The 14,287-nt window shown below is 46.8% G+C and overlaps 1 protein-coding gene across 6 annotated transcripts in view; it reads right to left on the reverse strand.

Annotated features, from left to right (window-relative positions):
• The window catches only part of LOC140390079 (centrosomal protein of 63 kDa-like), a 157,951-nt gene extending 147,885 nt beyond the window's left edge, over positions 1-10,066 (reverse strand). For 3 of the 6 annotated variants that reach the window (XM_072474965.1, XM_072474969.1, XM_072474963.1), the window contains exon 1: positions 7,849-7,947. In XM_072474965.1, coding sequence (XP_072331066.1) covers positions 7,849-7,872 — 24 coding nt within the window. In that variant the 5' untranslated portion in view covers positions 7,873-7,947. Of the gene's footprint in view, positions 1-7,848; positions 7,948-9,997 lie in introns of those variants that run through there. The other 3 variants (XM_072474968.1, XM_072474966.1, XM_072474971.1) reach the window with 2 other exon arrangements.
• Positions 10,067-14,287: the final 4,221 nt, after the last annotated feature.

Raw genomic sequence — 14,287 nt, forward strand, 5'->3', positions numbered from 1 at the left:
GGAGAGAGTACAGAAAAGGTTTACCAGGATGCTGCCTGGTATGGAGGGTGTTTGCTATGGGGAGAGATTGAATAAACTGGTATTATTCTCCCTAGAAAGACAGAGGCTGAGGGGCGACCTGATGGAAGTTTATAAAATTATAACGGGGAGATTGGGTGAACAGTTGGGAGGCTTTTTCCCAGGGTGGAAATGACAATTACAAAGGGGCACAAGTTCAAGGTGAGAGGGGACATGTTCAGTGGAGATGTGCCGGGGACGTCTTTTTACTGAGAATGTGGTGGTGGCCTGGAATGTACTGCCAAGTGAGGTGGTTGAGGCATTGTAGGTCACATTAGTGACCTTTAAGATAGACACATACAAGGTAGGTGGATTGAACACGCTAAATTGCCCCTTAATTGGAAAAAAATGAATTGGGTACACTAAATTAAAAAAAAAAAGATAAGACACATGAACAGACAGGGTTTAGAAGGATGCAGGCATTTGGTCTAGAAAGGGCACATGATCGGCGCAGGCTTGGAGGGCCGAAGGGCCTGTTCCTGTGCTGTACTGTTCTTTGTTGGAGATAAATGTCCAATAATAATTGACGAGTCCTAGACCTCAATTCCGTCGTGTTGCACGGGGTCGTTGCCCCATTTATGGCCTTTGTCCTCTAACATCCTTCCTGCACCTACCCTGTCTAGTCCTGTTAGAACCTCCCACTGCCTTGGGAAAGCGGGCAGCATAATCGAAGACCCCTCCCACCCGGCTTATTCTCTCTTCCAACCTCTTCCATCGGCCGGAGATACAAAAGTCTGAAAACACGCATTAATAGGTTAAAAAACAGCTTCACTCCTCTGTTAACAGACTCCTGAATGACCTTCTTATGGACTGAACTGATCTCTCTGTGTCTATGGATTTACATTGTGTATTTATCGTATGTCCTATGTTGTTTTTTTCCATGTATGGAACGATCTGTCTGGACTGTACGCAGAACAATACTTTTCACTGTACCTCGGTACACCTGACAATAAATCAAATTTTATAGGTTTCTATGAAATTCCCCCCCCCCCCACCTCATTCTTCTGAGCTCCTACAATCCAAACTATAACTCCAAAATACAATCCTAACAGATTCAATCGCTCCTCATAGGTGGATTGGCCACGCTAAATTGCCCCTTAATTGAAATTTCTTTTTCAACAAAAGAGATCAAAACTCCACACAATATTCCAAGCGCTGCCTCACCAAGGCCCTGTATAATTGCAGCAAGACATCCCTGCTCCTGTACGCAAATCCTCTTGCTATGAAGACCAATATATTATTTGCCGTCTTTACCACCTGCTGTACCTGCATGCTTACCTTTAAGTGACTGGTGTACAAAGACACCCAGGTGTTGGTGCACATTCCCCATTCCTAATTTATGGCCACAGATAATAGTCTGCCTTCTTATTTTTGCTACCAAAGTGGATAAGCTCACATTTCTCCAAATTATACTGCATCTACCATTCGTTTGCCCACTCACTCAACTTGCGCAAATCACATTGAAGGATTTCTGCATCCTCCTCACAGCTCACCCTCCCACATAACTTGGTGTCATCTGCAAATTTGGAGATATTACATTTTGTTCCCTCATCTAAATCATTAATATATATTGTGAATAGCTGGGGTTCTCGCACCGATCCCTGCAGCAAAGGAATAAAGGGTTATGGTGTTCGGGCGGGAAAGTGGAGCTGAGTCCACAAAAGATCAGCTATGATCTCATTTAATGGCGGAGCAGGCTCGAAGGGCCAGATGGCCTACTCCTGCTCCTAGTTCTTATGTTCTTATGTACCCCACTAGTCACTGCCTGACAATTTGAAAAAGACTCGTTAATTCCAACTTTGTTTCCTGTCTCCCAACCAGTTTTCTGTCCATCTCAATACACCACTCCTAATCCCATGTGCTTTAATTTTACACACTAATCTCTTATGCAGGACTTTGTAAAAGCCTTCTGAAAGTCCAAATATACCGCATCCACTGGCTCCCCCTTGTCAACTCTACTAGCTACATCGTCAAAACATTCCAGTAGATTTGTCAAGCATGATTTCCACTTCATAAACCCACGCTGACTCGGTCAGATCCTGCCACTATTTTCTAAGTGCTCTGCTATAAAATGTTTGATAATGAATTCTAAAATTATTCCCACCATTGACATCAGGCTTACAGGTCTACAATTCCCTGTTTTCTCTCTACCTCCTTTATAAATAATGGAGTTACATTAGCTACCCTCCAATCTACAGGAACAGTTCCAGAGTCTATAGCATCCTGGAAGATGACCACCAATGCATCCGCTATTTTTAGAGTCACTTCCTTAAGTACTCTGGGATGTAGATTATCTGGCCGTAGGGATTTATTGACCTGCAATCCAAATTTTCCCAACACCATTGCTCTACTAGCTCTTCAGTTCCTCCCTCTCATTAAACCTTGCATTCCACGACATTTTGGGTATCTGATTTGTGTCCTCATTAGTGAAGAGAGAAACAAAGTATGTGTTGCTCAGCCATTTCTTTGTCCCCTATACATTCCCCTTTTTTTACATGCCTTTTCTATCTCCTGATTTATTTTCTGCCCCACATCCTATCTACTGCTAGGGTGCCTGTACATAATCCCATCAGGTTCTTTTTACCTTCGCGATTCCTCAACTCTACCCTCAGACTTTCTATGCCTTCTGATCCTATATCGCTCCTTGCTATCGATTTACCTTCATTCCTTACGAACAATGCAACCCCGCCCTCTTTGCCCATCTGCCTGTCCTTTCGATAAGACACATATCCTTGTATATTTAGATCCCAGTCCTGATCCCCTTGCAGCCTCGTCTCTGTGATGCCCACAATATCGTACCGGCCAATTTTAATGTGCGCAACAGGCTCATTTACCTTGTTCCGTATACTACACACATTTAGGTACAACACCCTCAGTCCTGCATTGACCACCTCCCTTCTCACACTTGTCACCTGTTTTGCTCTGCCTGAGGGTGATGTTGTTCTCTTATTTTTGTTCTCTATTTCCCCTTCAGCTTTTACACCTTCTAATCTAACGCGCCGGTTCCCACCCCCCCTGCCATATTAGATTAAATCCTCCAGAGTGACTCAGTAAACCTCCCAGCCAGGATATTGGTGCCCCTCCAGTTTAGATGCCACCCGTCCTTCTTGTACAGGTCACACCTGCCCCGGAAGAGATCCCAATGGTCCAGAAATCTGAAACCCTCCCTCCTACAGTTTAGCCACATGTTTAGATGCCCTATCCTCCTATTTCTAGCCTCACTGGCACGTGGCACAGGGACTAATCCTGAGATTACAACCCTAGGAGGTCCTGACTTTTAACTTACTGCCTAACCCCCTGAACACCTTCTGTAGGACCTCATCACTCTTTCTGCCATGTCTTTAGTACGTATTTGTCCTAAGACCTCTGGCTGTTCACCGTCCCCCTTCAGGATGTCCTGTGTTCGGTCAGAGATATCCTTGACCCTGGTACCAGGGAGCCAACACACAATCCTTGAGTCTCTTTCACGTCCAGGATTGCCTTCTCTATAGTTGGTTCCTCAACTGTTGGTCCAGAAAACCATTCCATATACACTCCAAAAATCCCTCCTCTATGGTATTGTGGCTAATTTGATTTTACCAATCTCTATGCAGATTAAAATCTCCCATAATTACAGATGTTCCATTATCGCATGCGTCTCTGATTTCCTTTCTAATGCTATTCCCAACATCACCACAGCGTTTTGGGGGTCTATATACGACGCCCACTAGTGTTTTTTGTGCCTTGGTATTTCTCAGCTCTACCCATACAGATTCCACATTGTCGGAGCTAATTTTCCTCTGGGTTTTCACGTTTTCTCCCACAAGTCCCAAAAGACGTGCTGTTAGGTAATTTGGACATTCTGAATTCTCCCTCGGTGTACCCGAACAGGCGCCGGAATGTGGCGACTAGGGGCTTTTCACAGTAACTTCACTGCAGTGTTCATGTAAGCCTACTTGTGATAATAATATATCCTTCCCCACTATTGTGTTAATTCCTTCTTTAACCAGTACTGCAACTCCATTTTCCTTTTTCTCTACATCCTAAATACTGAACATTCAGCTCCCATCCCTGGTCACCCTGCAGAACTGTCTCCATAATCCACATTATATCATACCCATTTACATCTATTTGCACGATGAATTCATCCGCTTTATTGCAAATGCTCCTCGCATTAAGGCACTAAGCCTTGAGGCTTTTCTTTTTAACATTACTTGTCCCGCTCCCAATATTTTTCACTGTGACCCTGTTTGAATCTGGCCCTTGGTTTCTCTGCATATCACTTTTCTTATTCCCCTTTCTGTCTTCTTATTTTGTCCTTGTTTCCTCCTCCTGATTCCTTACATAGGTTCCCATCCCCGTCATCTGAGACCATTCCCCTCACCCCATCTCTTCAGCCACGTATTTATTTTGCTTTTTCTACTCTGACGAGCACGTGGCACAGATAGTAATCCTGAGATCACTACCTTTGAGATGCGATTTTTCAACTTTCTTCCTAACTCTGTTTTCTGCTTTTAGGACCTCATCCTTTTTTAAAAAAAACTTATGAACCATGACCACTGGCTGTTTACCGTACCCTTCCAGCGTGTCCTGTAACTGCTCCGAGACATCCTTGACCCTAGCACCAGGGAGGCAACATACCATCCTGTGATTAATACAGTATCCAGGTACACTGTTACTCGAGGCAGCCCTGAAGGATATTTTGTAGTACGTGCTGAAAATTGGCACACGCTACTGAGACTCCAAAAGGCAGGTGGCTGTATTCATCGAACCCCTTATGGGTATTGATGGGGTCGAATTTCCTGGATGCATATAGAATTCCAGCTGAAGGTACGCATGGCTCATGCCCAGCTTGATAAACATGTGGTCTCTAGCCAGCTTTGGGTCGATATCGTCGAAATGCGGCACAGGGTACTGGTCAAGGTGGGAGGCTCTGTTGCCCGTCAATTAATGGTCTTTAGTCCTGAAACCACCAGCGCAGCCCATTCCGCAAACTGTATTGGGCATATTACGCAGAGGCGCTCCAGATACCCAAGTCTGGCCTTTACCTTGGTGAGCGGCATAGGGGACCAATTGTGCTCGGAAATATTTAGGCAGGGCCTCTGGGTCAATGTAGATCTTTGTCCTTGCCATGGCCCTCCTGAAACACCTTGGGATATTTCACAACGACTTCACACAGGCCCCCGATTTGCATCCTGAAGATCTGCTGCCAGTCCAATTGGATTTTTGCAGCCAGTCTCTGCCCAGAAGACTGGGTCCTGGCCCGGGGTCAAGGTGGTTCATACGAGCCATAGAGGCTCCCCCATATACGTGGCCAACCTGGCCGTGGTGTTGTGCAGTCACAGGGGCATGATCCCGGCTTGGAGGCACCTGAAAGTCTGTTCTCTCATAATGGAGATGGCAGCTCCCATGTCCACTTCCATTTCCAATGGTGACCATTGACCCACAGTTTAATTTTGATTGGGGTGGGGCGACTTTGGGGGTGTGATGCAGTTTAACTGCATTAGTTTATCCTGTTCTGGCTGATGAATTTTCAGGGCCCAGGCTAGAGATGACTTTGGCTTCCGGTCTGGTCGATATGCTTACAGACGATTCTGGCAGCCTTGCTTTGGGCCCATCCTTCGGCTGCAGATACAGCACTCACGTGACTACTCCCCAAAGACCTGGAGTTTTGATGCCACCGGTCCATGTCCTTGTGTGCCGTGGCTGAGGAAGGATCAGGTGGCTGACAGGGCGCGGAAGTGCTGTTTACAGGTTTTCTGCTACCGGGGATGCCCGACATAGAGCATGCTGCAGTCCATTGAAACTTGGAGTTCCTGGGCCCCTTTTTCGGCACTTTCCAGGGACAGCATCAACTCTATGACTCTTTTGAGAACAAGGGTGGGTTCTGCAAGCAGTTTTCTCTGTGTCACGACACTGTTTATCCCACATACCAGCTAGACCCGTAACATCTCCGGCAGGGATGGCCCATACTCACAGTACTTGGCCAGTTTCTTGAGCCTGGTCAGGAACTCGGTTAAAGGCTCTCCAGGGAGGCTTCCGGCTGAATTAAACCTGTGGCGCTGAAGAATAACCAATGGTCTTGGGTCGTAGTGTTTTGCCACTAAGTCCACCAGTCAGTAAAAGATTGAGAGTCTGGGGCCGCTGGGTAAGTCAGGCTCTTGACGATGCAGAATGTCTGGGCTCCACAGGCAGTCAAAAGGATTACCTTTTGTCGGTCGTCACCCTCTACCCTATTCGCAAGAAAGAAATAGCATACTCTTTCGCTGTACTGGGCAAATCCTCCACACCCACATCCAAATAACGGCATTTCCAGGTTCCCTCCTTACACTTCTTACCGGAGGTGATTTTCTTTTAAGCATGGCTGTCCAGAATACCATTATTGCTCCTCATTGCCAGTGTAGTAATCCAGGAGACACAAAGATAGAGGTTAAATCAATATCATTTTAATTCAAAAGTAAAGCCACACTAACAAGCATTCAGAGTCCGGTCCAGGCCATTATTTAAAAAGCTTGATACCAAGTCCCAAATGGACAGACCTCTGCCCGTTACCATGGAAACTCATATAGGGAGATCAATGAGTGATTCCTCATGGTCCCCGTGAGGGTTATCTCACTCCCCTCGACATTCCATGGAACTACCATTGTTAAATCCCCACTATCAACATCATCGGGGTTATCACTGACCAGAAACTGAAATGGAACATGCCCACAAGAGCTGGTTGGAGGCTGGGAATCCTGTAGCGACTAACTCACCTCCTGACTGCCCAAAGCCTGTCCACCATCTCGAGGCACAAGTCAGGTGTGTGATAGATTATTACACTCCACTTGCCTGGATGAGTGCAGCTCCAATAACACTCCGGATGCTTGACCCAATCCAGGACAAAGCAGCTTTCTTGATGGACACCACATCCAGCAGCTTAAACAATCACTCCCTCCACCACTGACACACAGTGGTGGCAGTGAGTGCTATACACCTAATGCAGTACCATCAGTTCACCAAGGGTTTTTCAATTACACCTGCCAAACCTGTGACCTCTCCCATCCAGAAGGACAAGGGTAGTAAATGCATGGGAACACCACCAACTGCAGGTTTCCCTTAAAGTCACACACATCCTGGCATACATCTTGCACTCCCACTCCTGGATCAAAATCCTGGAACTCCCTCCCTAACAGCATAGTGGGTGTACCTACACCACATGGACAGCAGTGGTTCAGGAAGGTGGCTCATCACCACCTTCTCAAGGGCAATTTGGGATGCATAACAAATGCTGGTCTAGTGACATTCCAGGAACAAATGATATGTTCTGATTTATTTAATGTTTCTTTTATTCATTTCAACTTTCAAAATTTCGTGCCACCTTGGGGTTTGGGATCATCAGTCAGCTGTGATCCTTCAAATTTGTTTCTCAGTGAGGCACACTACATTAGCACAGCTACATTAATGCTGTTACTCAACTTATAACAGGATTCCTTCTATAAATACACAATAAATTACAGCCAACCTGTTCATAAGACTCAAAGACAGTTTCAGCAGATTCACAAGCCACTAGTGATTTTTGGTGATCACTGTCTCTGCTTCTGCCACCAACAATTGAACCAATTATGAACTGCAATATTTCCATCACTTGAATGCAATCGGTGCATCATAGAAAAGGTGGGAAAATACTGGCCACATTTTAAAATACCCACAAGAAAACAAATCGTAAAATAAATACGCTCAATGAAATTGCAGCGAGCCAGCCCCGAGGGCAACATTGACCCACATAGTTTTCATCTCCACTGGTTTGCTTAAATATCTGTCATTTGTTACCTCAATATCTACTGAATAGATCATTCAACCATCCCCTGATGCATACGGTGAGATGCAGAACGAAACAAAGGATAAATCAGTAATGCACACAGAATACAAGCACAGAGTAAAAAGAAGGACAGAAAGCAAAGAAAAGTCAAAACGATAATGAAAAAAATCATTTGTGATAAATTGTTTGAAAAGTGAAGTTATACTTTCAGGTTAATGGTCACAATCAGCTTTGTTTCAATTTCAGCGACATCACTCCACCCTCACCTTCAGTGCACTGAACTGAAGGCAGAAGAAAATTCAACATTTATATTATAAATTCAAAAACTGAAAACGAGCAGATTACTGATTCGCAGGAATACTAGTGTATATGAGGATCACCATGGCTAGCACAATTGCTTCACAGCTCCAGGGTCCCAAGTTCGATTCCAGCTTGGGTCACTGTCTGTGCGGAGTCTGCACATCCTCCCCGTGTGTGCGTGGGTTTCCTCCGGGTTCTCCGGTTTCCTCCCACAGTCCAAAGATGTGCGGGTTAGGTGGATTGGCCATGATAAATTTCCCTTAGTGTCCAAAATTGCCCTTAGTGTTGGGTGGGGTTACTGGGTTATGGGGATAGGGTGGAGGTGTTGACCTCCACCCTAGGGTGCTCTTTCCAAGAGCCAGTGCAGACTCGATGGGCCGAATTGCCTCCTTCTGCACTGTAAATTCTATAAGCAGGATTCGCCAAACAGGAAATAAACAGACAGCAAAAAAGATCAAACTTGCTGCAAGCTATCACCCCCTACCCACCTCAATCTCAGAGACACGTTTAACCCCTTGCCCCACTCTCTCCCCAATCTGAATGCAGTTTAACTCCTCCCCCACGCTCTCCCCAATCCCAGAATGCAGAAGGAAATCATTCGGCCCATTGAGTCTGCACTGAACCTTACCCAGCCCCTACTTCCTCCACCCTATCCTCATAACCTAACCTATGGACACCAAGTGGTATTTTAACATAGCCAATGCAGCTAACCTGCACACCTTTGGACTGTAGGAAGAAACCAAAGCACCTGGAGGAAAGTCAGGCAGACATGGGGAGAAAGTGAAAACTCCACAGTCATCCAAGGTCAGACCGAATGTGGATCCCTGGCGGTGTGAGGCAGCAATGCTAACCATTATACCGTGCTGCTATCAATCGCATGGATAGAGAACTGGCTAACTAACAGGAAACGGATTCAGGATAAATCAGTCATTTTCAGGTGAGCAAACTGTAGGTATTAGTGCTAGGGCTTCTGCTATTTACAATATATAATAATGTCTTCAATGAAGGAACAGACTATTGTAGCCAGATTTGCAGACAGTATTTATTGAAAGGGGTTCTATTAAAATAGAGGGAAATCTTGCTACAAATATACAGGGCATTAGTGAGACTGCAGGTACTGTGTAGTTTTGGCCTCCTTACTTAAGCAGGGACATACTTGTATTGGAAGCAGAAGACAAGTCTTAAAGAGTCATATTTGACTTGAAATGTCTATTGCTCTCTCCACAGGACACTACCAGACCTGGTGGACATTTCCTGAACTTTGTTTTTATTCTGAGGATGAAGAGGATTTTCTTATAGAGAAAAGTTCCGCAGCTTGGGCCTGTAGTCATTGGAGTTTAGAACAGGAGATCTTCTTGAAGACTATAAAATTCTGAGGTTTGAGAGGACCATTACTCTGAGGAATTCCCTTCCTCAGAGAGCAGAGACTGGGTCAGTGAATATGTTGAAGGCTGAGTTAGACAGAGTTTAGATGAGTTAGAAAGTCGCGGGTGATAGGAGACAGATGTAAATGTGGGTTTGAGGCCATAACCATGACCAGACAGAGTGATAGGATGGGTACAGAGGGATATGGCATTAGGAAGTGCTGAGGGTTTGGGCTGAGGGTGATATCATGACTGGTACAGGCTTGGAGGGCCGAAGGGCCTTTCCTGTGCTGTATTGTTCTTTGATAAAACAGGCTGGAGGGGCAGAATGTGGGTGCCCCCACATCAACAGCTCAACTGCAGTCAGAGTGGGCAACAGTCATTGGCTCCCACACATTGAACAAACACATAAAGAAAGCCTCCGTTTACGGCGGGAAGCCACTGAACCAGCCTGCTGACCATGTCGCCCAATTGCCCGCCTCCCCTTCCCGGTTACCTCAGATTCACCGCCGCCAGAGTCAGCCACACAGCTTCGCTTCACTGCGCCTGCGCACAGCACCCTGCACGGGCTGCTGGGAGTTGCAGTTCTCCCTCGGCTCCAGGTCAACATTGCGCGGGCGCCAGACACACACACACACGGCGCAGGCGCCAGACACACACACACACACACACGGCGCAGCCATAGTGACGCCACTCACGACAGCGCAGCCGCAGTGTCGCCGAACACACTGCGGAACCACACTGATGCCGGAACAAGACTGCGCAGCCGCGGTCATGGCGCGCCTGCACTACGCTGCCTGGCCAGCTGTGATGCTGTGGAGGGTCCTTGGTTTACTCTTCAGTGGCTCCACATGCCAGAATCATAGGGGGAAAGCTCAGTTTCTGGGTTCATATTGACCATGGACCAGTTAAGTATCTGGGTTAATATTGACCATGCACGAGCTCAGTATTTGGGTTAATGTTGATGTGGAGATGCCTGCGTTTGACGGGTGAGCACAATAAGAAGTCTTGCAACACCAGGTTACAGTCCAACAGGTTTGTTTTGAATCACTAGCTTTCGGAGCACAGCTCCTTCCTCAGGTGAATTAAGAGGTGGGTTCCAGAAACATATATATAGACAAAGTAAAAGATGCAATAAGATACTTTGAATGCGAGTCTTTGCAGGTAATTAAGTCTTTACAGGCCCAGACAGAGCAACTGGAAAGAGGTATAATCACAGGTGAAAGAGGTGTGAATTGATTGTCTCAAGCCAGGTAGTTGGTAGGATTTTGCAAGCCCAGGCCAGATGGTGGGAATGTAATGCGACATGAATCCAAGGTCCCGGTTGAGGCCATACTCGTGTGCGGAACTTGACTGTAAGTTTCTGCTCGGCGATTCTGCGTTGTTCCACGCATTGCGTACCCGAAGATCAGAGGCTGAATGCCCTTGACTGGAAGGGAACATTCCTGCCTGGCGATTGTCGCGCGATGTCCGTTCATTCGTTGTCGCAGCGTCTGCATGGTCTCGCCAATGTACCACGCTTCGGGACATCCTTTCCTGCAGCGTATGAGGTAGACAACGTTGGCCGAGTCGCACGAGTATGTACCGCGTACCTGGTGGGCGGTGTTCTCACGTGTAATAGTGGTATCCATGTCGATGATCTGGCACGTCTTGCAGAGATTGCCATGGCAGGGTTGTGTGGTGTCGTGGTCGTTGTTCTGAAGGCTGGGTTGTTTGCTGCAAACAATTGAATGTTTGAGATTGCACAGTTGTTTGAAGGCTAGTGGGGGGGTGGGAAAGACCATGGCAAGATGTTCGTCTTCATCGATGACGTGTCGAAGGCTGCGAAGAAGATGTCGTAGTTTCTCCACTCTGGGGAAGTACTAGACGAAGAAGGGTACTCTGTCGGTTGTGTCCCGTGTTTGTCTTCTGAGGAGGTCAGTGCAGTTTTTTGCTGTGGCGCGTTGGAACTGTCGATCGACGAGTCGAGCGCCATATACCGTTCTTACAAGGGCATCTTTCAGCGTCTGTATATGTCTGTTACACTCCTCCTCGTCTGAGCAGATCCTGTTTATACAGAGGGTTTGTCCACAGCGGATAGCTTCTTTAATGTGTTTGGGGTGGAGGCTGAAGAAGTGGAGCATCGTGAGGTTACCTGTGGGCTTGCAGCATAGCAAAGTGCTGAGGGGACCGTCCTTGATGGAGATGAGTGTGTCCAAGAATGCAACCGATTCTGGAGAGTGGTCCATGGTGAGTCTGATGGTGGGATGGAACTTACTGATGTCATTGTGTAGTCGTTTCAGTGATTCTTCGCCGCAGGTCCAAAGGAACAAAATGTCATCGATGTATCTGGTGTATAACGTTGGTTGAAGTCCTGTGCGGTGAGGAGGTCTTGTTCAAACTTCTGCATGAAGATGTTGGCATATTGAGGTGTGAATTTGGTCCCCATGGCTGTTCCGTGTGTCTGGATGAAGAACTTGTTATCGAAGGTGAAGACATTATGATCCAGAATGAAGCGTTGAGTTGCAGAATTGCAAGTGGAGATTGGCAGTTGTCGGTGTTGAGTACTGAGGCTGTCGCAGCAATGCCGTCGTCATGGGGGATGGTGGTGTAGAGTGCCGAGACGTCCATTGTGACGAGGACTGTTCCTGGTTCAACTGATCCATGAGTGCTGAGTTTCTGTAAGAGGTCCGTCGTATCGTGACAGAAGCTGGGCATTCCTTGTACGATGGGTTTCAAGATGCCCTTGATGGAGCCAGAGAGGTTCTCGTACCACTCTGCAACTCCTGTTAGACCGCATGACGGCTCTGGAGCTGCGGATGGACTCACTTTGGAGCATCCACGATGCTGAGGAGGTCGTGGATAGCATGTTCAGTGAGTTGGTCACAGCGCGGATTACGATTGGTGAGGGAGACAGGGAATGGGTGACCAAAAGGCAGAGAAAGAGCAGGAAGGCAGTGCAGGTGTTCCCTGCGGTCATCTCCCTCCAAAACAGGTACGCTTTGGATACTGTTGGGGGAGATGACTCACCAGGGGAAGGCAGTAGTAGCCAGGCTCATGGCACTGAGGCAGGCTTTGCTGCACAGAAGGGTGGGAAAAAGAATGGCAGGGCTATAGTTATAGGGGATTCAATCGAAAGGGGAGTAGACAGGCATTTCTGTGGTCGAAAACGAGACTCCCGAATGGTATGTTGCCTCCCGGGTGCACGGGTCAGGGATGTCTCAGATCGGCTGCAGGACATACTGAAGGGGGAGGGTGAACAGCCAGTTGGCGTGGTGCATATAGGCACCAACGATATAGGTAAAAAACGGGATGAGGTCCTACAATCAGAATTTAGGGAGTTAGGAGATAAGTTTAAAAAGTAGGACCTCAAAGGTAGTAACCTCAGGATTGCTACCAGTGCCACGAGACGGTCAGAATAGAAATTCAAGAATAGTCAGAATGAATACGTGGCTTGAGAGATGGGGCAGGAGGGAGGGGGTCAGATTTTTGGGACATTGGAACCGGTTCTGGGGGCTGTGGGACCATTACAAATCAGATGGTCTACACCTGGGCAGGACTGGAACCAATGTCCTAGGGGGTGCTTTTGCTAACACTGTTGGGGAGGTTTTAAACTAATGTGGCAGCGGGATGGGAACCCCCAGATTAGGAAGTTAGAGGTCAGTAAAGAGGCAGCAACTAAAGCCAGTAAGGCACTAGATGTTAAATTCAATGTGACTAGGGGGAAGAGTAGACAGGGAAGAGATGATGAACACAAAGGGACAGGTGGTCTGAGGTGCATTTGTTTCAATGCGAGAAGTGTAGCAGGTTAGGCAGATGAACGTAGGGCTTGGATTAGTACCTGGGAATGTGATGTTATTGGTATTACTGAGACTTGGTTGAGGGAAGGGCAAGATTGGCAACTAAATATCCCAGGGTACAGATGCTTCAGGAGGGATAGAGAGGGAGGTAAAAGGGGTGGAGGAGTTGCATTACTAGACAGAGATGATATCACAGCTGTGATTAAGGAGGGCGCGATGGAGGATTCGAGCACTGAGGCAATATGGGTAGAGCTAAGAAATAGGAAGGGTGCAGTAACATTGTTGGGACTTTACTACAGGCCTCCCAAAAGCGAGCGTGAAGTAGAGGTACAAATATGTAGACAGATTATAGAAAAATGTCGGAGCAATAGGGTGGTCGTGATGGGAGATTTTAACTTCCCCAACATTGAATGGGGCTCATGTAGTGTTGGAGGCGTAGATGGAGCAGAATTTGTACGGGGCATCCAGGAGAGTTTTTTTGAGCAGTATGTAAATAGTCCAACTCGGGAAGGGGCCATACTGCACCTGGTATTGGGGAATGATCCCGGCCAGGTGGTTGAAGTTTCAGTCGGTGATTACTTTGGGAATAGCGATCACAATTCCGTAAATTTTAGAATACTCATGGACAAAGACGAGAGTGATCCTAAAGGAAGAGTGCTAAATTGGGGAAAGGCCAAGTATAACAAAATTCGACAGGAGCTAGGGAATGTGGATTGGGAGCAGCTCTTCAAGGGTAAATCCACATTTGAAATGTGGGAGTCTTTTAAGGAAAGGTTGATTAGAGTGCAGGACAGACATGTCCCTGTGAAAGTGAGGGATAGAAATGGCAAGATTAGGGAACCATGGATGACGGGTGGAATTGTGAGACTAGCTAAGATGAAAAAGGAAGCATACATAAGATCTAGGCGACTTAAAACTGATGAAGCTTTGGAGGAATATCGGGAAAGTAGGACAAATCTCAAACACGCAATAAAGAGGGCTAAAAGGGGTCATGAAATATCTTTGGC

This window comes from Scyliorhinus torazame, chromosome 14 (assembly GCF_047496885.1).
Source record: "Scyliorhinus torazame isolate Kashiwa2021f chromosome 14, sScyTor2.1, whole genome shotgun sequence".
NCBI classification, from domain to species: Eukaryota; Metazoa; Chordata; class Chondrichthyes; order Carcharhiniformes; family Scyliorhinidae; genus Scyliorhinus; species Scyliorhinus torazame.